The 25,290-nt window shown below is 36.3% G+C and overlaps 1 protein-coding gene across 1 annotated transcript in view; it reads right to left on the minus strand.

Moving 5' to 3' along the window:
* Window positions 1-236: 236 nt before the first annotated feature.
* The window catches only part of SEMA3E (semaphorin 3E), a 126,042-nt gene continuing 100,988 nt past the window's right edge, over window positions 237-25,290 (minus strand). The window contains exons 8-17 of the mRNA XM_053942703.1: window positions 23,908-24,022; window positions 23,508-23,577; window positions 21,969-22,113; window positions 17,123-17,345; window positions 14,403-14,494; window positions 13,186-13,227; window positions 9,814-9,980; window positions 4,156-4,223; window positions 2,553-2,692; window positions 237-922 (exon numbers count right to left, since the gene is read on the minus strand). Of these exons, the coding sequence (XP_053798678.1) occupies window positions 470-922; window positions 2,553-2,692; window positions 4,156-4,223; window positions 9,814-9,980; window positions 13,186-13,227; window positions 14,403-14,494; window positions 17,123-17,345; window positions 21,969-22,113; window positions 23,508-23,577; window positions 23,908-24,022 (1,515 nt within the window). The 3' untranslated portion in view covers window positions 237-469. The remainder of the gene's footprint in view (window positions 923-2,552; window positions 2,693-4,155; window positions 4,224-9,813; window positions 9,981-13,185; window positions 13,228-14,402; window positions 14,495-17,122; window positions 17,346-21,968; window positions 22,114-23,507; window positions 23,578-23,907; window positions 24,023-25,290) is intronic.

Raw genomic sequence — 25,290 nt, forward strand, 5'->3', positions numbered from 1 at the left:
AAACTCAGACAGGTCACAATCAAAAGGAATAAGATCTTAAGACGTGCTGCTTTCAGAAGCATGAGAAATTTGTGAAACAAAGAAAAGATATCTCATACTTTTCATCCACTTGTGAATGTTTTAGCTATTTGAATTTGTTAAATATGCCATCATGTGCAACAATATACAGCGCAAGCACGAACCACACAGGAAACTGATTCAAGCACTCAAAACCTGAAGATTGTCACGTCCTCCCTAATGCAAAACTGATTGCATTTACTTACTTACAACCAGATAGTCGAGAAGATTTTGTTTAAAATGCTTCTAAACAGTCATCATGAGTGTACAATATAACTTACCATAGCATTTTTGTTTTAAGTCCCAATATTTTACATATATAAACCTGTGAAATTTACTCAAACCAAGACTGATTTCTCCCTCTTAAGTCCAAATAAAATTTTGCTCAGAAACAGTGGATGGATTTTGTCCATCAAGAGTCAGCTATGTTCCTGGGCAATCGGTAATGCTCTGGCCTGATCCTTGCCTTCTTCTCCTGTGGGCTGGCATATTTCCACTTGGATGGAGACATTTTCAGCTTTTTTCTCTTCTTATCTGAACACCACACTTTTTCACAGTATTCTTCCACCCTCTGGAAGTTGCTGTAACCTATCAGTTGAAGAAATTCCTTATACCATGGCCTTGAAGCCTGAGGTATACTGCTCTGCATTGGGCATGGCATTTTGTGAGGGATCTCCTCCTCATAGTCTTTATTGAACATTTCGTCTACACGTTCTTCCTCGACTATTTCCAGGGTGATTTTCCTGACAGTGTGAACAATGCTGTGTTCTACTGTCTGACAAAAATAAGTCCCTGCATCCAGTCGATGCAGCTTCAGGAATAAAAGGCCAAGGTCCATTTTTATTATTCTATCATCAGTCTTCACCTGAAAAAAACCATAAAATGCAGTTATAAAGCACAGGCCTTTGTTATTATATTAAACCAATTCAATTATATCTGAACTGGACTTTCATGACTGTAATACTAAATTTTGAGAGGAAGATTAGAGATCTACAAATTTTTAATTCATAGTGGTTTTGTAATAACAAAAATATTTATTTGAAGTAAAGAAGAGATTGAGTTGCAAATGGAGAACAATCTAAAGAATCTGGGAAGCATGGAAGAACATACAGTGAAGCAGACAGAGCTGTGTTTTAATTGTAGAGGGAAATAAGTTATGCAAATAATCTACTGGGTGGGGAAACAAAAAAAGGACATTTACGAGTTGATGTTTGATAAGGATCCCTGTGAATTCTCTTGTAGACTGGTATGATTTTGAGGAGACTTTCATTCATGTATTTGCATATCTAACTGCAGGACCATTGTGATCTTAAAGCCTCGGTTCTGAATCTGCTATTTGAAACCCTTCTACAGCTCCTGATTGATACACTACTGACTATGAGACACAGATGTTGGCAAGCAGGGAGCATTGACCTGTCTAATCCAGCAGCAGGAGTGGCCAGGAGAATGGTATCCACAGCTATTCATTTAACAGTAAGGTGATGAATTTAAGCAGAAATACTGAGTGATGAAGGGATCAAGAGCAGCCCTGAAGAGAATGAACTCAGAACTTGGGGGTACTGAGGGATGAGGAAGTGGATGAGAGCTGACCACGTCCACTTGTAGAAAACCAACTGTATCCTGTGCTGTATAACAAGAAGTGTGTCTAACAGGTCAAGGGAGGTAATTCTCTCCCTCCACTCTGCTCTGGTAAGCCCTCACTTGGAGTGCAGCATCCAGGTCTGGGATCCTCAGTACAAGGCAGACATGGACTTGTTAGAGTTGGACTGGAGGAGGTTCACAAAAATGAAGAGAGGAATGGGGCACTTCTCCTATGAAGAAAGAGAGAGCTGGGGTTGCTCAGCCTAGAGGAGAGGAGGTTCCAGACCTTATTTTTACCTTTCAGTACTTAAAGAAAGATGGGTATATAAGATACTTATAAGAAAGATGGGGACTTTTTTACCAGGCCCTATAGTGACATATCTACATGGCAGTGATAAATACATTGATGTGTGTCAGAGAGGCATTGAGGAATGAATACAATAGCACTTATGAAGTACTTTCATAATGGTAAAATACATGTAAAAGAGGCAGAGAATCCACCAACACTCCTTTGCAAAAAAAAAAAAAAAAAAAAAAAAAAAAAAAAAAAAAAAAAAAAAAGGTAATAAATGGGTGAGACAGCAAGAATGAATAGAAATTAAGCTAGACTAACACTGGAAATAATACATACACATTTCTTCCCTGGAAAAACATACCAAGAGAAGTGATGGATTTTCCTTTGTTTTGAGATCTTAAATTAGTTTCACTACATGTTTAACATCTGCATTCAAGATGTTGAATGCAAACACCAGGTGAAATTCTCAGGTCTATTAATTCAAGAGACCAGATGAACATAGTGATTTTCCCTGACACCCATACACATTTCAGCAACTGGTGGCAGAAATTCAGTGACGATGTAATGCTCCCAACAACAGGCCCTTTACTGAAAAAAGTTAATCTATAAGAATATTTACCTCTTCCTTCTTAGTTTCATGTGCTCGCTGGACAAACCAGATTACTTTTGCTTGTAAGGTCCGAGGGGTGCATTCCAGAAGGGTGCTGTTGTACTCTATTCCATAAACAAGTCGCTCCTCAGTCTTGTCCAGAACTTCACCTGGAAGGGAATTAAATGTTTCAAAAATGTCTTACTGCAAGTACTTGTTACACTCCATGTTCAGGGTATATTTACTTTTAGAAGTTAAGCTTAATTCAGATCCAACGAGACAGTGACTGAAAAGTAATATCTAAGGAAGATCTGACCTACTAAATGAATTTTCGCATCATCCCAGGCTTTCACAGCATCTGACCAAATTGTGCTCTGACTCATCTAAGATTATAGAGAAAGAGATCTCAGCCTTTCACACTGCTAATTGCTTGTACCTGGTTCTTATGAGTAGTTAATTTCATTTTCACTCAGTGAAACAGGAGGATTCAAAACATGTTTAAATATAATAAAAAACTTCAGGTTTTTTAGGGATAATTACAGCACATAACTGTTTGCAGAATGATACTATAAATGCTCTAACCAATATTATACATATTCATGCTATACATGTGTTAACTGAATGTACAGTTTGGGCCCAAGGGTGCTAATAAAAACAAGGTGAATGAATTTAATCAAAATTTAATTCTGGTTCTCGATATAACAAAACATCTGGAGGAGGATAAACTAGTCGTTACACTGGACAAAACCAACTGCTTCATTGATAAAATCATCTTATTCCATAATAGTGAGAAAGATTCTTGAGCCCAAATAGATTTATATCCTAAAAAAGTACACTGTTTTATATAGTTGTGATTTCTCTGTTGCATTTCAAACTTGTGGAAGAATTAGCACTTAACATTGGAATATAATTTTCCAAAATGTACAATATCCTCCAATGGACTTCAATTTTAATGAAGCTTCCTCTGGTAAAATATGTATATATATATATATAATAGTGTTTCTCTGGATATCATTCTAGAATAAACTTTTATTTTTTTCTTCTATAAATGTATTGTGTATTATCCTGCAAAATACAGAGCATTTCCGTGCAATTGTTTTCTTTCTGGTTTTCTATTCCCAATACCCATGTTTGAAATCCTCACTTTTCAAGGTTTGGATAACAGTACCCTATCTTAATTTTCTTAAGAGAAAACTTGATCATAAATACACATTTTTATTCTGTCATGTCACTGCTCATGCCTGTTCTTAAATTCTAAGTGTCCTGACTATTCATACACTTCATACACATTTCAGGATGCAGATCCATTGTTTCTTATCCTTGCCTCATCTTTCTGTTTTTTTTTTTTTTTTTTTTTTCTGCTGGAAGCCATTGGGATGCATTCTCCACATCTTTAGTCTGAATGTCAGTGCTGCAGTAGCATATGAACATTTTGGGATGCACCTGACCTGCTACTGAGACAGTCACCCTTAGACCTGGATGGCAGGGGCTCAGCCCCATGGCTCGTAGAACATGACAGGAACATGCCAGTGAAAACAGCAGGTGAGATCATGGTCTGGCTCGTGCTCTTGGCAAACTCTGTGCTGTCTGTTCCAGACCTTTACAAGCATTTGTACGTGAGTGAATAGATTACCAATGAACTGCTGGCCAAAGCACTGCTGTGCTGCGTTTCCGTGCCGAACGTCTTGTCTGCGGAAACGTCTGGAGGGAAAAAAAAAGGAATTATTTGAGAGAACATGTTTAGCTTACATGTTGTTTGGTTTATGCTAAACTAGCCTTCATTAAAAACTTAAGGAGTTAAACCTTGATTGCTAACAATTTACCATTATTGTGAGAAGTGCTCATTTATAAATCAGTATTTTGTCTCTACTCACCTACTGAGAGTCATGTGTCTGAAAAAAGAAACATTCTTGTCTGGAGAAGAGATACAATTATGTGTCCCTTTTATATATAACTATACTAATGTTATAAATACGAAAACAAGATCCTTTGAACTGACTGGGTAACATTTAGTCATAGGGACCTTTACCCTGTCTTTGAGTTCTCTCTCTGTCTCCAGAAAGGAAGGAAATTTTCCTTTTTTAATTTACCACAGTTTCCCATGTAAGTGAATGGTACTTCTTTTATTCTTTACTCTCATGGCTGTTTTTTTGTTTGTTTGGGTTTTTTGTTGTTGTTGTTGTTTGTTTGGGTTTTTTGTTTGTTTGTTTGTTTTGTTTTTTTTTCCACTTCAGAATCTCAACATGTGGAAGAAATATTTTATTTTATTTCACCTTTGTAAAATATTCATGAATGCCCATGCCTAGAAAGTGAACTGGTGAAAGAACTGTGGCTGGAACATGTGAGCCCCATTTTTGACCTGGAAAAAATACAAGTCCTTTTGAAAGAAAAATCATTCTGACTTTTGAGGTTTGAGTTTTTATTGCATTTACAGAAATAAAAAAATTAAATCCATTATTATATGGTGTGTTCCCAGAAGAATTATGCCTTCAAATAGCATTTATTTTCTTTGAGTGTCTTGGTAAATAAAATTAATATTGTTTATTTGGGAAATAAAAGAGCCTATTGGAATGCTGTATCTTGCTACATTAGTATGTCCAACAAGCTCAAATACAGTTTTTCTAAGGATATTGTTCCTATATTTGCATAAAGAGTAATTGCCAATGCCATATATAACAGATGAACAGAAGAAATATGCAGTGCAGCAATTCTTACACAGTAGGTATGTGTACAGTATAAATTATGTTAGAAACAAAGCCAAAGAGTTCTGTTATTTTTTGCATTTACTAGTGAAATAAGGTTATTCTCTAGTCCTATGTGAACCCAAAAGACAAAATTTTAATTTGTCACAAATCTAATTTATTGAAACTATTTAGATTAACACCATTTAAAAGTCTTGTCCATGGATGCTACTCATTTAATTTTTAATTTAGTTGTAGGCATTGATTATTTTATGAATTCTGTTACCCATATAAACTCCTGATCAAGTGTTCTTGGTGGACCAAACCAAAGCTTTAACCTCCACTGATATTCAGAGAAGAAACAGTGTTTTTCCATTGTTGTTTCAGGGGAATCTGGAAATTCAGTGAAGACTGCATTGGGCTTTTAGGGAGAAATGCTAACAATACTTGCCTCCTATGAAAGAAAATCAGAGGTAGCAACTGGGCCTTATTCTGCCCTGGGTGTTGTCATTGCAATATGTAGTGTCAGTGCTGATAAATGTTGTCACCAGGTTTGAAAGTCTGTGTGTGTAGATTACTCAGAAGAGACATTCTCCTGCACAAATATACATAAACACTATAGGATATGCATTAGCCTTTAAAAAAAGCAAACAAGACAATCCTACTGTTGTCAGGTCCAACAGCCCTATCTAGCAGGAACAGGTAGCAAACATGTTCTATATACTCATGAGTTCCTTAAGATCACTGTAAAGCTAAAAAAAACCTAGTTCTACAAGACAAGGTTATTTCTCCAGTTGTCAGAATCCTTAAAGAAAAAGAAATGTTTGTTGGATAGAATTTTACTGTGACGACTGGGAAAGATACAATTATCAGTGCCTTCACTTACTATTATCACAAATAGAAGGAAAAAATTGAGAGAGGTGCTGAAACAGAGGGAGATGCTGGGAGATAAACTCATTTCACAATCACTGACATAAGCCTGGTATTATTGTATTCTTTCTTAGAAATTATTTCATTCAGAATAATAGAGTATCAGACAATCCCTGAGATAAATTACTGTAAGGAACAATTTTCAGTGATTAACAAATGTACTGAATGTAGGGAAGTATCTTTTGCAATCTATAATTTCATTGATTTAGATTTCAGCCCTTAACTCTGTGCTTTCAGGAACCTAGTAAAAATGATCTGCAAGAGAGCAATACAATCATCGTCATCATCATTATCATCATCATAATTTTCATTTTTCTTTATTATTTCCCAGGAATGTATGAGGCAAAATCAAAAAGTCTTGTGAAGAAAAGGCACCACTGTTGTTTGCATAAATAAATCGGGAGACTGCATACCTGCTGGTGGAGTGGGTGATGGAGAAAGAAGACAGAGAGGGAAAGGAGGCAGGGGAGAGAAAATCAGCTTCTAAAAATTAGCTAAAGAATCACACTATGCCTACCCAAGTTCAAAGACATTTTTAAGTTATTCAGACCTTTTTCAGCCTGGAAGGTGAGCTGGTACAGCAGACATTGGTGCTTGTTTAGATAAAAATTGAACCTGCCTAAATCAGATTGCAGAGATAATACTGTACTAAAGCATTTAAGTCCTGGACGTCTGCTTTCTCAAGTGTAGTTCATGAAATTTGAATGCAATAGAAATTCCTTCTGCCATCTGATGTATTTGCAGTATTCAGGAGCCACACACCTGTAATTACCACGGAATTGTGGTGTGCTGTGCTGCCAGCATCAAGATACGGGATTTTGGACTCAGTTTTTATTTTTCCTTAATTAAATCCCACATTTAATTAATTATCCAGGATATACATGTACAAGGAGTTATAGACTTTCACAATTTAAAAAATCAAAAACAGACGCCAAGCATAGGGGTTTTATATTTATGCTTCACTTCTCTCTAAATCTGTTACATGCTTTAGTTTACATTTCTATTTAATGCTACTTTAAACACTTGTTGTACCTTGGAGGCATCAGGATCTAAAGCAGACAGCATTTAGACCAAAGTAGAGAGGACACATTGTACATCCCTGTCCCAATTCAATTCTTCAGCAGTAGGACAGGAATTAAAAAGAGAGCTCTGACCAGAGCACTTACCCACTAGAAGCACTGCTCTTACAAATCAAAAGTCTACCTAAATGTACAGAATGAAGGCCACATTTGAGCAGAGACAGGTGATATTAAGGTCAGCTCATGTGTATTGCAATGTAAAGCACAACTCCATGACTCCAATGAAGGGACAGGCATCAGGAACAGGAGAAACAAGTGCTCTCCAATCCCCCTTGCACTCACATTACTTGTATTACAGCTTGAGCAGAAATTTGGAGCCCCGAGACAAGGCCAGACTCAGATATGAATATTCAGGGATGTGGCATTAATTAAATTAAAAGCCATGGTAGAGTTATCAACCAGTCAGTGCCACTTGGCATCAGGGAACTCCACGCTGTCTGCCAGCACCTGCCTTGTCCCCTAGGACTCTTCACATGGTACTTGACAGGAAACAACCTAAAACAACTTCCATACCCATGTCCCTAGTACCTCTCTCTGCCTCTTGATGTACCACAGAGTTAGTGTAAGTCCTTAAATTTAAAATACTCTGAGCTTCAGCTGTGGCCTAAAGTGAACAAAGCAAATGCCATTCATGATTCTCAACACTGTTAGTCTTTCTGGCAGTTCCCCAGACTCTGATATGGAAAACAAGTTTTGCAGACTTCAAGAATATTCAATTGAGTGCAAATCCCTTCTCCACTGCTACAGTGCTTATCTTAAGAGAAGGAGGGAGACAGCAGCAGTATTTTCTTCTTTTAGAGGCTGACCTGCTGAATGTTGAGGAGGTAATGCACAGGAAAGTGCCTGGGTGCTGCCCATATCACTCCACCCTGGATAAATATGTTTTCAGGGAACTTAAAGGCTGCTACTCAGGAAATTGTCTTAGGTGAGAAACACGTACAACAAAGTCCAGGCCTCAGTGAGTTTCTCTCATCTTTTCTTAGACAGCAAGTAGCCTGCACAATATAAATGGTGTTACTGCTAACAAGCTAAAAGGCTGATGGGAAATTCTTAACCCCCCTTCCCTCCCAAATGACTTTTACATCATCAGATGAGTAACCCATATGCTTTATCATTATGATAATCCAATTTCTACTTATACTGTAGGACATTAATCTTCCTGGCCCACTACATAGCTGCTCATCTTTCTTAATCTGGGGCCTGAAAATTTTAACCAGACTCATCTCAACCTGAGCAGTCAATCAGAGCCCACTTCTTCCCTTCCCTATATTCACAAAAGGCACAAGAAAACTATGCAGTCCTGCTTGTAAAAGGTGTGTAGGTTTCCTGCTTGGTTTAACCTATTCCTTAGTGCAATAAATCCAAAAGGTTCTCAATTATGCTGAGTCACACACTGTGTTTCTCATTTGTATTGGACACATTTTAAATGTGTCTTATCAAAAAAATTATGTTACCAAAGGTAACATCACTGTATTAATTATCTTTTTTAAAAATGTATGGAAATGTCTGTTATGCCTGAAAATAGTCAGCATGCATTTGAGTGCATCCAGGTTCATGGAAAGATAAAATATGCCAGATGAAAAATGACTAAATACAAAGCCCCATATTCCTAATTTTCCTTAAGAAACAATAATACTTTTGGGATACTGTGACTTGGTTTGGACTTAACCACCTTCACAAGTTTTCAAAACTCTCTCTGGAATTTATTCAATTCATTATTATAGTCCTTGTAGGTCTAATATAAATAAGCATATACTTTTAAAACCAGTAATTGCTAAAAAAGCCACAGAAATTATTTGAATTATGCAATAACAAAATTTTGCTGATTCGGGTAAGAAATTGCTCTGTCTAGGTGACAATGCTGACTAATTTTTGTGAAAATGTCTGGATTAAAACATGCATGCTCTAGATACTTGATCTGTGTAGCTGAATTGAAGAACCTGGGTTTGAGAGGGAAGGGAGGACAACAGGTCCCAGGGAAATTGTTAAATGAAAGAGTGAAGGTCAAGGACCAGAAATAAGTGAAAGGTGATACAGAGAAAGAGTCTCCACAAGGAAGAATTAAAGCACCCAAATCAGGTCTGTGCTTTAAACTTGCCTCTAGAATAATTTGCCTTTCAATCCACTGCAGAAAACCTAAACCATACCTTAGCTTTTGCAGAAAATCTGTTCTGGTGGATTTTGGTTGGTGAAGGTATATTACTAATAACAAAGCATCCTCTTTAACTGTTTTTTTTTTTTTTAGAAATTCTGTTGTATATGTTACTGCAGTGTGATATACTTGCTGTATAATACTACCAAACAAGGTCTCTGATGTGCAAAGACATGATGTTTGAGGAAATTAGGGTTTACAGTGTGATGCAAATAATTACAAAGTGACTTAGCTCTAGTCATAAAAATATTCCTGCTACTGCAGCTTATGCCATCCTGCAAGTTTGGTTCCTTGCAAGCCCCTAAGGTTATGCTGAGAAATTAGAAGATGGCATCTCATGGGTTGTGTCTGAGGGGGAGATACAAACACTGCAACACTCTGTGTTGCAGTAGCAAACTGTTGATGCAGATATTTGCAAAAAGCATATCAGAAAAAGCAGGAGCTCTCACCTCTTTGCCTGCACTGCTGTGGGGTAGTAGCGGGAGCAGGAGATCCCGTCCCAGGCGCAGTAGGGATCCCGAGCCAGGCAGCAGTCGGCGCAGGCTGTGCCGTACATGTCACACTGGTGGAACTTCACTTGGGCTATGACCTCCTCGGATCCCACGTAGAGCTGTTGCTGCAAAAAAATGCACCACATAGGATTCCTAGGATGTCCAATGTCCACTAAAACTTCTCTTCCCAAGGCAGTTATTGAAATCGCTAATTGCTGCTTGTTGTGCTTGCAGCCTGTGACCTGAGGGAGGCAGAGTTACTCTGTAGGAAAATATCTGATTACAGAATAAACTCTCCTACTGAGGACAGAGAAACAGAAAGGCAAAATGAACAAGTTTAGTTTGGCATTTCCTCGCTTCTGAAGTTTCAGCCTTGTGTTTGAATAGACAAGGGTTTACATTTCTTTTTCTTCATCAAGATATTTTCCAGTGCCTCCTTCTTTACACTTGTCCGTCACCTAACTGATCCGCACAAAAAACCCAACTTGACATGAAAGAAAGAAGCTCAAATATGCAAGGGTCGCAAGCAAACACAATTTTGAAATGAGAGTTTTCAAGCAAATTTAATTCTTAATGTAGCTACTTAGAATATGGTCACATATTTACATGCACAGTAGTGCCATGATTTGTATAATACCTCAGTGCACAGGAGATAGATGACAGATAGATAGATAGATAGATAGATAGATAGATAGATAGATAGACAGATAGATAGATAGATAGATAGATAGATAGATAGATAGATAGATATTTAATTATTTTCCTGTTGCTATGCAGTCTTTCCTTACAAATTAGCTGGTCACTATCTACTTCTTTAGTATTTATTTGCAAGGTTTGGGTGGGGGTTTTTCAGCATTAGCATTCATTGTTTGAATCTTTTGAGCTCACAGAGATGTCCTTTTCAAATCAAATAACAGATAATCAATTTAATTCTTCAGATGCTAGCACAATAAATTCAGAAGAGAATAGCTTGAATTGAAAGGAAAGTCTTGTTGCTGATGAATGTAAATTTTCTGAACACAGAAATATACATTGTGCACTGCAATAGAAACTGCTTATGCACAGCTCACTTCCACAGTTTTACCAGTCAGAAAAAGGATTCCTAAGTTGTGTTCATCCTAGTGGCCAAATGTAGTCCATAATTCCTACTCTTCAATCAAGCTGTCAAAATCTGGTATTTTAAAGTTACTTAAAGCTGGAAAATACTGACACCTTATTTAGTCTATCACAAAATATAAATTTTAATCTGGATAGTCTGTTCTTGTTCCTTATTATACTTCTTATACCTCTTTAGATCATAGAAATTTAACTTTCAGAGATGCCGGGGAATAAACTAGAAGAGGCTGGTAACAGCAATGCTTGAAGATTTTCTGGTGAGATAAACCAGGTGATACTAGCAGGAACTCAATCTGCCAACTGGAATGAAGTGAAAACCTAGGATACTTGTTTGAGGGGAATTCTTTGTCTGCAAATGCTGCAGTGTGATTGTCCCAGAAGACATGAACAACACTTTCAATGAGACATATGAGATGAGATTTTCTCTTTTATCTTTTAGCAGGGGTAAAGACTTCTTTAAGTCTTGGTAAATCACAGGAGGGAAAAGAAGCATCTGATATCTAGCCAACTGAACATCAAAGAACATTCTTTCCCAGTCTCTGCAGATAACAAGCTCAGCCCTGAAATGTGATATTTTACTTTACCATGACTTGGTGAAGACTGGTCAGTGTTATAAGGATATGGAGACATAGGTAGCAAGGAGGTCTCCACAGGCTCAGTAACTCCAAGTTCAAAAGAGATCAGCAAAAATGCTTGAGTTACAACATTTTTTTTCATGTATGCTCAACTATGTTATATTCCTGCTAATTTTAAAGACAAAATTACTTGGTGCCAACTCTGACCCTAACACATATTCCAACATTTAATTGTCCTCAGTATCAGAAAACTTTATCCTATTTCAAGAGTAAGTTTATTTACATTCAACAAGCTGATCTTGGTTTTTCAGTCTGATATTGCTTTGCCATCAATGTTTAAGAATCCTCATACACCAGTAGGAAGCCACTTCATACAATAATATATATATATATATGACTCTCCTGTTCTCTCTCAGTATTCTTTTTGATCTCTTGAAAAAGTAAAGCTACTTTTACTTCTCCTGAGAAGTTTTTTCTTCAACTACTAGGTTGCTCTGGTGGCTTTTTTACAGTTTTCTCCAGATTTTCCAGATATGCCTTGAATTAGTAGAGTTAGCACACCTCTTGGGAGATGAATATAATGGAGGAATGCTACTTCATATTTTATGATATCTCTGTTTTACTCTTCCAACACAACCCTTTAACCATGACAATTCATTGAGAGTTAAAGGTAAGGCAAACATCTGAAAAGACACTGAGTCTTTCTTCAAATAATCACTTAGGGGCAGTGTTAGATAATCTAGTCTCCAGAGCTGCTTTCACAGTCCATGGGAAAAGATTGAGGCAGGAAATATTTCAAAATATTTCAACCCAAATCCTTCTCTGAATTACCATCACAGGACTTTGACTTTCTGCATTACATACAGGAAGAATGCAAGCTGATTAGACACCAAGACTCATATAACCCTTTGGGGTACAGTCACACCTCCTAATAATGCAGTTTTCATTCTTTGTTACTCATGTTTCACTGTGTTCATGTGCACCTACATTGCACTGGATGTCTAACATCACTGTTGGACATGTTTAACATTAAGATATAACTATTCTCGGATGTTTATAATGGCTCTGTGCTGAGATTATATGATATGATATGATAATATGATGATATGATTGATATGATATGGAAGAGAATCTGCCCACAAGAGTAATAAATTGGGTGTTTATATCAGCAGAAATTTTCAGAAACTCAAAAAGAACCCAGGTCCAAACAGCCTTTCAGGGCAACTGAATATGTGGGAGAGCCAGCAAGGCTCTTTTTGCTGATATTCCTATGGGGCTGAAGTCTGTCTGCATTTATCAACAAAGAACTTTTCTGTGAATTGCCATATCCACAAGCTAATCCCTACTGTGATTAGTACAATAGTAACTTATGAAACAGATTGGTTTTTACTTGCCTTGATATGTATGGTATTGAGAACTAAGGATATTTACCACTAAAATTGAAAAACATAAATACATTATAAGGGAACAGAGCATATAACCATAAGTTTATATTACAGAACAATTACATGTATCCAACCAGATTTAATTATAGATGATGTACATCTGTCTATCTATCCATGCATCTAGCTCTGTGCAATCTACAGCTTCATTACAATTGAGTCACAATTATCATATTTCAAACTTGTAAAATGCTTACCCTTTTTGAAGAGATTTCCATAGAAATAATAGGAACTGGCATCTAAAAAAATAGGAAATATTTGTTTGCTTAGAAAAAAGAATGTTTTTACTATGTAAATAAATCAGGTAAAATAGTATTGCAATTTACTTATTGCTTTCAACTTTGCTAAATACTCTGACTTTCTTTAAGAAAGATGTGAGGAAATTCTGACTTTCAGAAATATTGCTTTAAAAACAGTTTATTTGGAAACAAGCAGCCAACACTTAATTCAGGATTACCAGAGCTACAGGAACACTACAATTTCCTTGTCAAACACGACATTAGCTCTTGTCACCACTGAATGTCTTTTGTCCTGCTTGAGAGTGATAAGTGGAGTGCTCTTTATAACAAAACATTCATTGAAGATAAGACAAAAATAGCAGGAATTCCTTCTTTTACCATTGTCCTCTCTGCCCTCTGTTCAGATTTCTTGGAGCAATGCATAGCCCCTCATAGTTCTATTGAAAACTAGCTTTAACAAGAAGGGCAGATTCTGTGATTTTCCCCCCAGTCAATAGTTACATTGCCTAAATTCAGGTACCAAATTTAAATGTCTAACTTTAGATATAGATATTATTTATATTCTCCCTATAGCTTGAAGCAGGTTAGCCTCCTGCTTTATTTGGCCAACATGACATGATAATAAGATAATTCTCACTAAGAGAATTTCATTATGTTAGCTTTGTTGCAGACCAAGAACTGAGCTTTAGTCATAGGTTATTCTTTAGGAGAATGGACTTCTGCCTCACTAGGACCCATGTTTTCCTACTGTAGAGACAGGTCAACTGATTCACTCTTTCTGAGTGGACTTTTTCTACCTGGATCTCATTTAAGTTTCCATGATTGGTAGCAGGCACATTTTTATGTGTGCAGTTATACTTCTTTAATTACTTAATTGGATACAAGGGAAAATTAAACAAAATGCAATAAGTTTTTAATTAAAAGTCTCACTTCAATGTCCAAGCACATAAATAGAAAGGCAGTAGTTATGATTTGCTTCAAAATGCTTTGGTACTTGGGACATTAGAAAAACTTCATTTGAAAATGAAGGTTTCCTGTTATAAAATTGCTAAATAATTAGAAAATTTCTTGCACACAAGTATTATATATTTGAGTATCCATTAGATTTTTCTGACATTTTAATTCTGCAGAAAATTCAAGACTTGTGTATATACTTCATGTACAGCACAGATCACCTTGAATACTTGCAGCTCTTCAAGAATCACTTCTTCCATTGATTCTGTCTCTTGATTGTAAATTGTTATGACTTTCAGCACAATACCATTATCTGGACACAAATTTAAGACAAAACAAAGTGAAAATAAAGGTTATGATTGGTTGAAATATTTATATGGTCTTCAAATACCTGAAATGACTTCTTCAAATTGATAATGGATTGAAATTTATAAATAAGAAAAGTTAGTTGCATTGTGCTGTCATTAATGAGGACTCTTACTCTTAGAAAATGAAATATATGACAATTTGTCCCTGGCAAATAAGAGTCAATTTAGACACTTGTAGGATACATAATAAATTGTATTTTTCAAACATTGGACCATAATCCATTGTGCATAGTAAAAGAATCACAGAGGGCAAGCATATTTCAGAAAAAGAAATGGGAGTAGATGGAAGCCTAGTGCATTGAGGCAAGCAAGTGTAAAGTCACTTTAATTATAGAATCTGAGTGTTTACACTAGATAGCAAACTACTAATATCCTTAACTGCTGACAGCAGCTCCATTCCCCCAGGCAAAAGTACAAAAACCTTCAGGGGCTCATTGTGCACAATTCTTACCCTTCTTTAAGGAAACACTGAGGTGCTGTTGAGCTGAATGTGTAGTCAAAGGGAGATGAATCAAAATATAAGATGCACATTCAAAAAGACTAAGGCGCATTGGACTTAGATTTATCAGCCTCTCAGTCTCTGCAACTCTTGCAGGAAAGTAAAACACACAAATAACATCTGGTCTTCCACCACCTTGGTTTTGCCTTGCTGACTATTTATAGAAAAACCTTGCTGTCCTTAATCTGAAAATCTGTCATCAACAATTGCAAATATCACTTCTTATCTTCTGTTATTTTCAGTCACCTTTGATTTAGAGGGGACATATTAAGCAGGGAAGCACTGGTGCAAATGTTCAGCAAAAGATCAAAGGGTGAAACAGAATGAGGAACCATTAAACTGGGGTCATACACCATTTTTCAAAGAGACTATGTAATCAAAGGCAACCATTTTGTAGTAGAACAGTGAAAAGAATTTGTATTCTGAGCTCTGATTTTCATAAGTCCCTCTTCAATTCCTGCTGACAGACATGTGAAAGCTCTGATGTTCAGACTTTGCCTTTGATGAACCTTTCTAACCTGCACTGCAGCCCTAAGGAAACTTGCTCAGCTGTAAGATGCTGCTTACTTATGTTACACAGCAGGTGTTGGACTGGGATTAAAAAAAATATATCAACCCTCTCTAACATTATATTGCCCAAATAAGCAGTGAGTTTCCTGATGGGAGCTTTGCCAGAGTAGTGATTGAAGGTTTCATTTCAGAGTTTCTAAAACCCAAATTCTTTTGCTGGAATTTCATGTCACCTGAGATCAGACAGCTTGAGAACACTAGGCAGCTGTTGGGGACCAATCCAGCACAGCTCTAAAGCACACACTTAAGCCACTTTGAATTTAACTTTGCTGAAAAAAAGACTTGTGTACAAGAATATTTGATGCAGTCTCAATTAGAAATGCAAGGAGAAAATATGAAGGATGTAGGACCCATGTAAAATCTGCTGTACAGAAATAAGTGACACATGATACAATGTTTCACAGACCACGGTTAAGTCCATTACCAAGGTTGTTTAAAACCTTAGAAAACAGCACTAATAAAAATAGGACTTTGCTATTCTATGAACATGATATTTTTGAATGTTCTCAACACTGAAATGTACTTATCAGAGGAATTTCATTAGTAAAATATAATTCACCGGAACTGCTTTCCTAGACAAAATGGTCAAAATTATTTGTGATACCGCTCCTGTAGTTAAATTGATTAAATGTGAATGTAAGAATCCTTGTTTTTTTTCCATACAGATTAGATGTGACTTAAGTCTTGTGTAGTTCCAGCCTTTCCTCTTGTTTTCTTAAGTTTTTCTATTTTTCAAATACCATTAGGGTATTTATTTTTTCTCTGCTTTCTTTGATTCAGTGCAGGTATATGCTATATTTTGCCTTTATTGTGTTTGTTAGGAAGATACTTAAAAATTCTTGTTAAACCAGCTCTCTATATTTTAATAAAATGGCTCAGAAGAAAGACAAGAAAACTTGGCAGGAAACTTCTAAAAGTTTTGGGTTTTTTCGAATTGGGCATTTCCTCCTTCCTTCCTTGATCTGTGTTGAAACCCAAATCTGGAAGCTGGTGGGTTTTTTTAATGACATAAACTAGACTACTTGTCTCCCTAACTGGGGAAAAGAAACTGTGGAATAGAACCAATAACTTAAACAGATATTTTTGGAAATCATATCACCTTTGTTTATCTCAGGTCTATAAGTCTCATCTTAAATACATAACAGTGTTCTGAAATTTAAAAAATAAGGCTGGTTGTTCTGCAATTTTTTAAAATATTATTTTTTGAAAAGAGAAGAAATTAAAATGGAATCCTATACTTGTTTCTCTTGCTAGTTTTTAAATAGTTCCCTACCATTACTTTTCTGTATCACAGTTAGCATCACAGTGAAGCACATGTCTAGAATGGCTAACATCCTCTGTAAGGTGAAGGCATGAAAAGAAAAGTTGATAAAAATAAATGCTGTATTGATTTGCTTCATCCTGGAGAAAAAAACAAACCAAAACAAACAAACAAAAAGAAATAAACAAACAAAAACTTACTAAAACATAAATGTAAAAATTCTTTCTTGTTCTCTTTATTTACCTGTGCCAATGAACAAAACATCATATTGTCCATCTTCAGCCTCCACTCTGTCCACTGCTATTTGTTTAAGATTGTACTTTCCATCTGTTTTAACAAGTATTGGTCTCTTATGAACAGGCCTGATGGGCTGATACATCAGTGGATGACTCCTGGCAAAATGTACAGCTTCATCAGGATAGTCTTTAGTGGTAGTGTACAGCCCGCCGTTCACCTTGCTGGCACACTGCAAAAACATAGAACACAGATTATCCTGAAGGTTTGCCCAAGAAATTGTCAGACAAGGGTTTTGTTTTCAGGGATAAAGACAAGTCTACAGAAAACCAAGCACAGAAGACCACAGCGGGAATTAGGACAGTGAACCCTGTACTTTATGCATGTGTGGATTATTAATCATGAGAAGAAAGGAAATGCTGAACAGTGCCTCGGCATTGTCGTGTTTAGGAAGCAGGAGTTCGTTCCTCTTTGGCATACTAAAACTAGAATAAAAGATAACACTTTTAGATTTTGACAAAAACCATAGTATATAGCTTATTTCTTCCCCAAACTCATATTGAAGATGTAATCAAAATGGCCATGGACAGAGTAAGAAGAAAGGGGTTTTCTATCCCACTAGAGAAACAGCCATTCAAAGTCAGCAGAACTCTAATGCTTGAAATCAATCTCCAGTCTTATTATTTTTTGATTGCAAAATGTATTACCATAAGAAACTAAACACACTTAAAAGTTATGCCATCAGCAACAGTAATTCTTGATTTCAGTCATTCTAAGAGTATTATGTTAGATTCTGATTCCTGACTCTTGATGACTATTATATATCACAGTTTAGCTTCAAATACCAATGTTTGCACTGATCAATCTACCAGTTTGCAAAGGAAATAAACTTTATGTCAATGACTGATTAAAAGATGCTTACTCCTTCAGTTAAATGTGCAATTAGAGATAATTTACTGCATTAAAGAGAGAAGTTAATTTCAGAATGCTTTGTGAACAAGACAGTGTTTCCCAATTGAACACAGATCCAACATTTCCAATTTGCTTCATGATGTCTAATTGAAACCGTTTATGATCAAGCTGGAAATATCTCAGTAACCATTTACTTTCTCCAAATATTCATAAAAGAGTGTGGTTTTAAGAAGCATTTCAAACAAAGCCACAGTAGCAGCCTTTCTCTATTTAAATTGGATTTTTCAATCAATGAAATGAAATACAATACTCCTTATGTTTACTGGAAACAGTAATTTTAAACTTGTGGTCAGCTGTAATCGGCAATAACAAACTCCTGCACTTGTCAAGCAGGGCAATGTTTGTTTCCACTTTTTGGGTTTAGCTACAGGAATGTATTTGTTCACTGTTGACTTAAAAGTAATTGTCTAATCAACCTAGTGATGGAATTTTACCGGCTGTTTGCAATAAAGAGACAGAGCTGGAGCACCAAGACAGGCTAAGCCTGTGCTTTCCATGCACTGCACAGCATATCAAGTGAATAGGCATTGCCAGGTTCCCTTTGCAAAGTTCTAGTCCTGGAGAGATTTAATAAAAATAATCATTCACAGGCTTTTCATTTTAATTAAATAAAATCAAGTAGTCTAGAAAGGAAACAGTAGATGCAGCTGTCTCTGAAGTCTATCAACTCCACTTGATGTAGCTGATGTCATTTCACACAACCTAAACTAAAAAAAACAGGAGCGACTATGACAGAGGACTGTCAGAACCTGTGTGACCCTTTACAGTGGTATTCTGTGTATTTAACTTTAAGCTCTTTTCTCATTCCTCATAGATTTTTTTCTTTACTCATTCAATACCTAAGATCAATGAGTGCTGACTCTCAGAGATGCCCATTAGTAGGTTATTTTTTGCCTCTTGTCACTGTCACTCCTGTAACAGGAAAGGCAGTGGGATTTATTTTACCAACATGCTGCACATTGTTTGGAGTGTGAAGGCTAACACTTGGCTACAGCCTGCTACAGAATTTCTCTTTATGCCAAAAGAAAAGACCTCTAAACTGTGCCCTAAATGAGTAGCTAAAAATGAATCAATTACTGCTCTGTTACCTGGCAGAGCCATCTACTTCAGCCTCTGATGTGCTCTGCAACACATAAAGAAATCCACAGTTAAATCTCTTAGCACCCAGGAGAGACCTGCTTCCTCAGCTAATTTTTTTCCTACTATTTGGAAATTACTTGCACTCTTCTGTTCCTTTTTCTGTTCCTACACCTTGCCTTTTTGGGTAGGTGACACTCTAGTCTGACCCAAACACGGCCAAGGAAGAGAAGCATTGAAAGCAAGTGGAACTTAGGGCAGTATTCCTATAAATCATTGTCAACCTTGCTGAAGTGTTGGCTCTGTGTTCTCTCCTTCTTGCCAAAAAGACACCATTTAATCTTCAGTGCTAGGCAATATCAATGTAATAACTGCAGTCATTAATACTGAATTCATGCCTGTGTTTAATGCTAGTCCAAATAACATATGTGAGGCGTCCTACTGCCCAGAAAAAAATGAATACCACTTAAAGAACTTGGATCGTATAATCTTTGCAAAATATACAGCTATTCTGCAATCCATGCGTAGTACAGTCTCGTTATTTGGTGAAACTGCAAAACCCATACATTTGCTATACAAAATATCAAATAGGAAACCAATAATTCCTGTGAATTCAACCATTTGTCCTAAAACATGGTAATTTATTTACCTGTTTTTCTATACTGACTCAATCCTAATTACTTCAATTCATGTCAAACAAACAAAATATATTTGGCATTGATGTCAGCACTGCTACAGGGTTAGCTCATTGCCAAGATGGTAAAATCATATTCATAATGTTTAAATCCTAGACAATCTCTTTTTTTGGAGTATCTGCTTCTAAATTTTGGCTTATGTCTTCTCCTACCCAAGAGAAGTAGAGAAAAATATTAATTCTAAATTATTAATTTAAAATGAGAAAAAGCATGCATTTGAAATCATATGACAGGGAGAAAGGCATCACTGCTAAGGAACAGACAAGCTAATAGGCCTTTCCACCTCTCATTCATGAGATTCAGTGATAAATTAATTGTATGCAATGTTTACTTATGGAAATGATTGCTTTTAGTATAAAAGGGAATATTGATTCGGTTAGCAAAGGGAAAACAGCACTGAAGGGAATGTCCCCAAGCCTGAGAGGAGATTAAGAGATGAAGTGTGAAAACTGGGGGGGGGGATTTAACAACTGTTAGAAATGTCTTTGATCAGAGTTAGAAATCTGCCCAATGCTGACGTGACAAAGGGTAGACCTTCATGAGTGTAAACAAAAGCAGCTTTGCAGCACATAACAATCACCATGGGTGGGTAGGTAGTTGTAATCCCAAAAGGCACAGGGCAAAAAAGAAATCCTGGCTGTTATGCTTCCCTGAGTGCCTGCCTCCTCCTGAAGGCTGTGCCTGCTCTGTGAGATGGTGACAGGCCCTGCAATGCAAAGGGCACCTTTGACCTGCACCAACAAGTGCCCTCCTCACCCATCAAGTGGGGATGTGAGCACCTGGCACAGAAACTGCAGAAACACTAAAAAGACACTGAAACAGGAAAAGGGATTGAGGTGAAGATTACTTGTGATGTCCTTGAGAAAACAACATAGCAATTCCTTGTAGAAGTTAATTATTTGTCTCTTAAGTCATGAGTTTGTGATTTCCTCCAGAAATCTAAGTACCAGACAGGAACAGCTTCATACATGACAGCACCTCTATAGCTGCTGAATGCTCGCTACAATAATTCCTATTTAATTGCATTTTCAAAATACGTCTTGTTTCTTTCCTTCAGTTAATAGCCATTGGAAAAAAAAAAAGTTTATAAAAAATCTGTATGAAAATTACCAAAAACTATGAGGGATTGTTTTCAGTTTGGTTTTTCACAGTGTTGTTTTAATATTTTTATATTCTTTGTAAAGGATACAGAACAAGGATATTGTTAAGCTCAGGGACCTGAGTGAAGGGTAGCAAAATCTCACTCTGAAAGGAAATCAATGAACTGTGAGTGTGCCAGACCATTGCCCCCAGAAAGAACCAGTCTTGAGCAAAGGACTTTGAATAATGGAGAATTTGCTCCTTATCATCAAATGCATTTATTCTACTATTGCATTTATTCAACTATTCTCCAGTTACTTTTATTAAAATATGTCTAATTTCTTATCTGCTCATTGATCTAAATTACATAAGTATTTAAATTTTATCCTTTTGGAAAACGAGGTGGAAAAAAGGAACGAGAACCGCCTGAAAACTATTGAAATATTAAAAATTTTGAAATGGTGGATTCACTTGGCTTGTGAGTTGTTTTTGTTTTTTGGTTTTGGTTTTTTTTTTTTTTTTTTTTTTTTTTTTTTTTTTTTTGTTTTTTTTTGTTTTGTTTTGTTTTGGTTTTTTTTCCTTCCTTTAACACTTGTTAAATGTCTCAGTTTGAAAATGCTAAAGAAAGAAAGAGAGGTTCCTTCACAGGTAATGAACTTAATGTTTCTGAATGAAACTGAATGCATCTCACCCACCTTATAGATCTTCCTGTTTCCATCCCTTTTGTCTGGGGTTCTAATTTTGGGACCTTAGGACCTTTACACAATGCTGATAAAATCATGTCCCAACAGGATTTTGAAAAATCTTATATACTTGATCCAACCATTTTATTTGGAAAATGTATGGTTCTAGCACTTAATTAAACCTATTGTTGAGCCATTCCACACTTTTCCAAGAATAGCTGAAGTATGTAGATTTTCAAAGAATATCCTTGACTGTGAAGTCAGGAAGATTTGCACATTAACAGCAGTTTGCTTTTTCTTTCCAAAATCATTAACACAGCAAAGCAGTGGAAAATGGACTGTACTTACTGAACCAGGTCGAGGATAAGGTACTTTTCTTTCATAGAGAGCCCAGTGGTATTCAGGTCCTTCTTTATGAGCATATGGTCCATTGAAAGCTGCTCGGACACTTGCCATGTGGTAAACACATATAGCATATCCTCTGAATATATTGCTATGAAGTAAAATTTAAAGACATTACTAAAGCAATATGTCACATTCTGTCCAGATAATAGTGGCATTATTATGTAACTAAAAACAAGTCACATTTCAACAGCAATCAGGGAGAAAACACTACTTATTCTTTCCTATATGCTTTTCTTCTAAATATTGCATCCAATGTTCTTTAAATGCCTCTAATGTGTTTATAGTCATAACATTTCTCCAAGGAAGCTCTGTGTTGTTATGCCAAAATTTGATGCTAGTGTACACAAACTCTAAATTACTTATTTAGAAACAGGGAAAGCAAAACAGACTGAACTGAGGTCCTGTATGACTTTGATTAGTGACTTAAATGGTTCACCATTTTTCTTCTTTAATGTTTTTCCTACTGCTTTTTGCTTGGAAAGATGGGAACCAACCAATGCTGACTAAAATAAACGGTCCTAAAATGAGTCCCTTTTGTATTGAGTGGGAATGTTGGTTGATATTATTAGTTAGATCAGATCACTTTATGTAGAACAATCCAGGTAAAGATACCTATTTTATTTTTTAACTTTATTTTTAAATTTTATTTTATTTTGTTCCAGAAGAGCAATTGTTTTTAGTTTTTGTGGGGTTTTTCTGCTTTTTTTTTTTGTTTTTGTTTGTTTGCTTGTTTTGTGGTTTTGGTGTTTTTTTTTTTAAAGAAGCATCAGTGCTCTCTACAAAGAAATTATTTCTCAAGACTGTAGAAGAAGATCCAGAAAATTTCGATTTGGTGCCCAACTTTCTCTATTGGCAACAAGAGTCATTAGGAAATGCCAGGTATCCTCTATCATAGAGGAGCAGATCTGCCTTTTGTTACTAAAAAAAAAAAAATCAGGAGAAAGTGGCAAAAGCATAGGTGTTCTTTTCTTACATCTGAAACTAACAGTCAGATTTAGTCCTGTGTACACAGGAGAGTTCTGTGGGCTTGCACCTGAGCTAGGCTGCAGTGAAAAAGGAAAAGGAGGCCACCACCAACATTGCAGCTGTTGCTTTAGGCTTCACTAAGAAGTTAGTAAGAATTTAAGCTGCTATCTACTTAACCTTGAATTACAGTGCAGCTCTTAAAGGAAGACAGGTAGCTCTGAGATGCTGTTCTTATAAGCATGCAGATGTGCATATACTTTGACATAGGAAATTGTCAAGCTGAGAAATACTTAATTAATTTGTGATCTAGATATACTGAATCACAGACTGAGAATTCAAGCCCCTGAATGTAATAGAGAAATTTTTACATTAACAAGGAAGCCCACTGTGAATAGAATTGAGATTAAATTGTTTACTATATAGTTGCTAAGGGATATGTATCATCCAGCCTCTATCTCTTTAATAGACTGTTCAAACAGTCCTCTATGGCTGCTACTGTTTCTTCTAGTTGTTTACCTTGTTGTGTTGAAGAGGCCAAATATCACTGGATTTTTGTTATCACGAGTTTGCAGCAGAAACACATCCTCTGTAAAATTTAAAGGCAATACTATTGTTAAAAACCTACCCTTCTCAGCCCTCCAAAAGAAAATTCATTGATCCTTAAAAGCACAGTCACATTTTACTCATTTATTCAATTTAATTTTATGAAGATGTTAATCTTTAAAAACAATGCAGTACATAAAGGAGTAATTGGTGACAGTGAACTCCATATGTGTAGAACTTCATATTCGTTGGAAACAACACTAACCACCATTCCCTGATAATGAATACAAGTGCAATATTTGACAGTAAGATGTGTTATCATTAAGGTTTTTTTTTCCATGGTTTCTAGTTGTTTGCTGCCTAGGATATTTACCTAATTCATCAAAATGTGTGTCAATTCCATTTCTCCCAGGCACAGAACAAACTAGTCTGGTTTTGAGGAAAGTGGTCCATTTATTGACGAGCACTCGCTGGCCTCCCATGTCATTCTGTGTAGAAAGAAACAAATGCCAGTGGTAATATGAATGAGTAAGTCTAGAAGCACAAACATCTCTGATGAATTAGCTGCTCATTATATCTTCTAATGTCAAAAGCATCCATTTTCAAACCACATGTCTATTACTAGAATTATTTCTCTGGAGTCAGTTTTCAAGTAGGATTGCACTGATCAAGTCCAGGTCTCATTAAGATCTGTGGTTTCATATGAATTTTTTAATTCTATACCACATCCCTGGATAGTTTTAGCTATACAGCTGTTGCAAAGCTTTTTTTTATTGCTTATTTTTGCAAACTAGATATATTGAGTACATTACTGAAGTTTAGCTTTGCTTTAAGAGCTCAGTGTGGAGTTAGTTCAATGTATCTGGAAACCAAAGCCCTGAATCTATCTATAGACCTGGTGTAGCTGGGCCAAGTCAATGGTTTAACATTTTCAACAACTTTAAATGACACCTGCCTTGCTAAGGCTGACTCACCTTTTTCTTGCTCTTGCAAGCATTGGGACTTTCAAGAAAAGGGACCATTTAATACTACTTGCTTTAGGATGCATCCTCAATCTGTGGCCTTATACTCAAGAACTGTGCAACTGGCTGTTGAAGGCTCTGCAACTGGCTTGCACTCCTCTCACAAACAGAGGTCTGTTTTCCTCAGAAAAGTAGAAATATGCAGAGTAGAAACCTCTGTGTTACAAAACCTGTTACAGCTCAGATGAAAATGCAAAAGCTGGGGGAAAAAAGCCAGTTCTTGAATCACCAGCTAGTTAGTTTTTGTATTCACTAAATCCAATCTGACTTATGACATACAGCTGTGAAGTTAATGGCCAGATAATTTTTGGAGAAGTGGAAGAGAAAGGTCAGTGGGATTTTGGTTTAACCCACAGCTAGAGATAAGACTTCCTGGTGGATATATTGCAGAGTAGGGGGAACTATTAAAATAATCTATCCAGGCATATATTCAGAACATAAGCCAAAGAATTCCAGCTTGGATCTTGATGCAGGTTGGAATCCAGAAATCCAAGTGGCTTTGTGAACATTAATGTCTGAGGCTGCAATTTGGTACTTTGCATACATCAAATGTTTTTAAGTTATACCTAAGAAAGTTTAAGGTGCAGTATGCTGGTGAGCATACATGACAAATATCACTTACTGAAGTGACAGAAAAATAATTAATTTTATCTTGCTTTTTGCTCAGTAGTTTTAGGAATCCTCTGAACTATCCTCTAAGCTGTATCCCCTACAGTTAAGAAGAAAATACAAAC

The sequence above is a fragment of the Vidua chalybeata genome, chromosome 5 (genome assembly GCF_026979565.1).
Source record: "Vidua chalybeata isolate OUT-0048 chromosome 5, bVidCha1 merged haplotype, whole genome shotgun sequence".
NCBI lineage: Eukaryota > Metazoa > Chordata > Aves > Passeriformes > Viduidae > Vidua > Vidua chalybeata.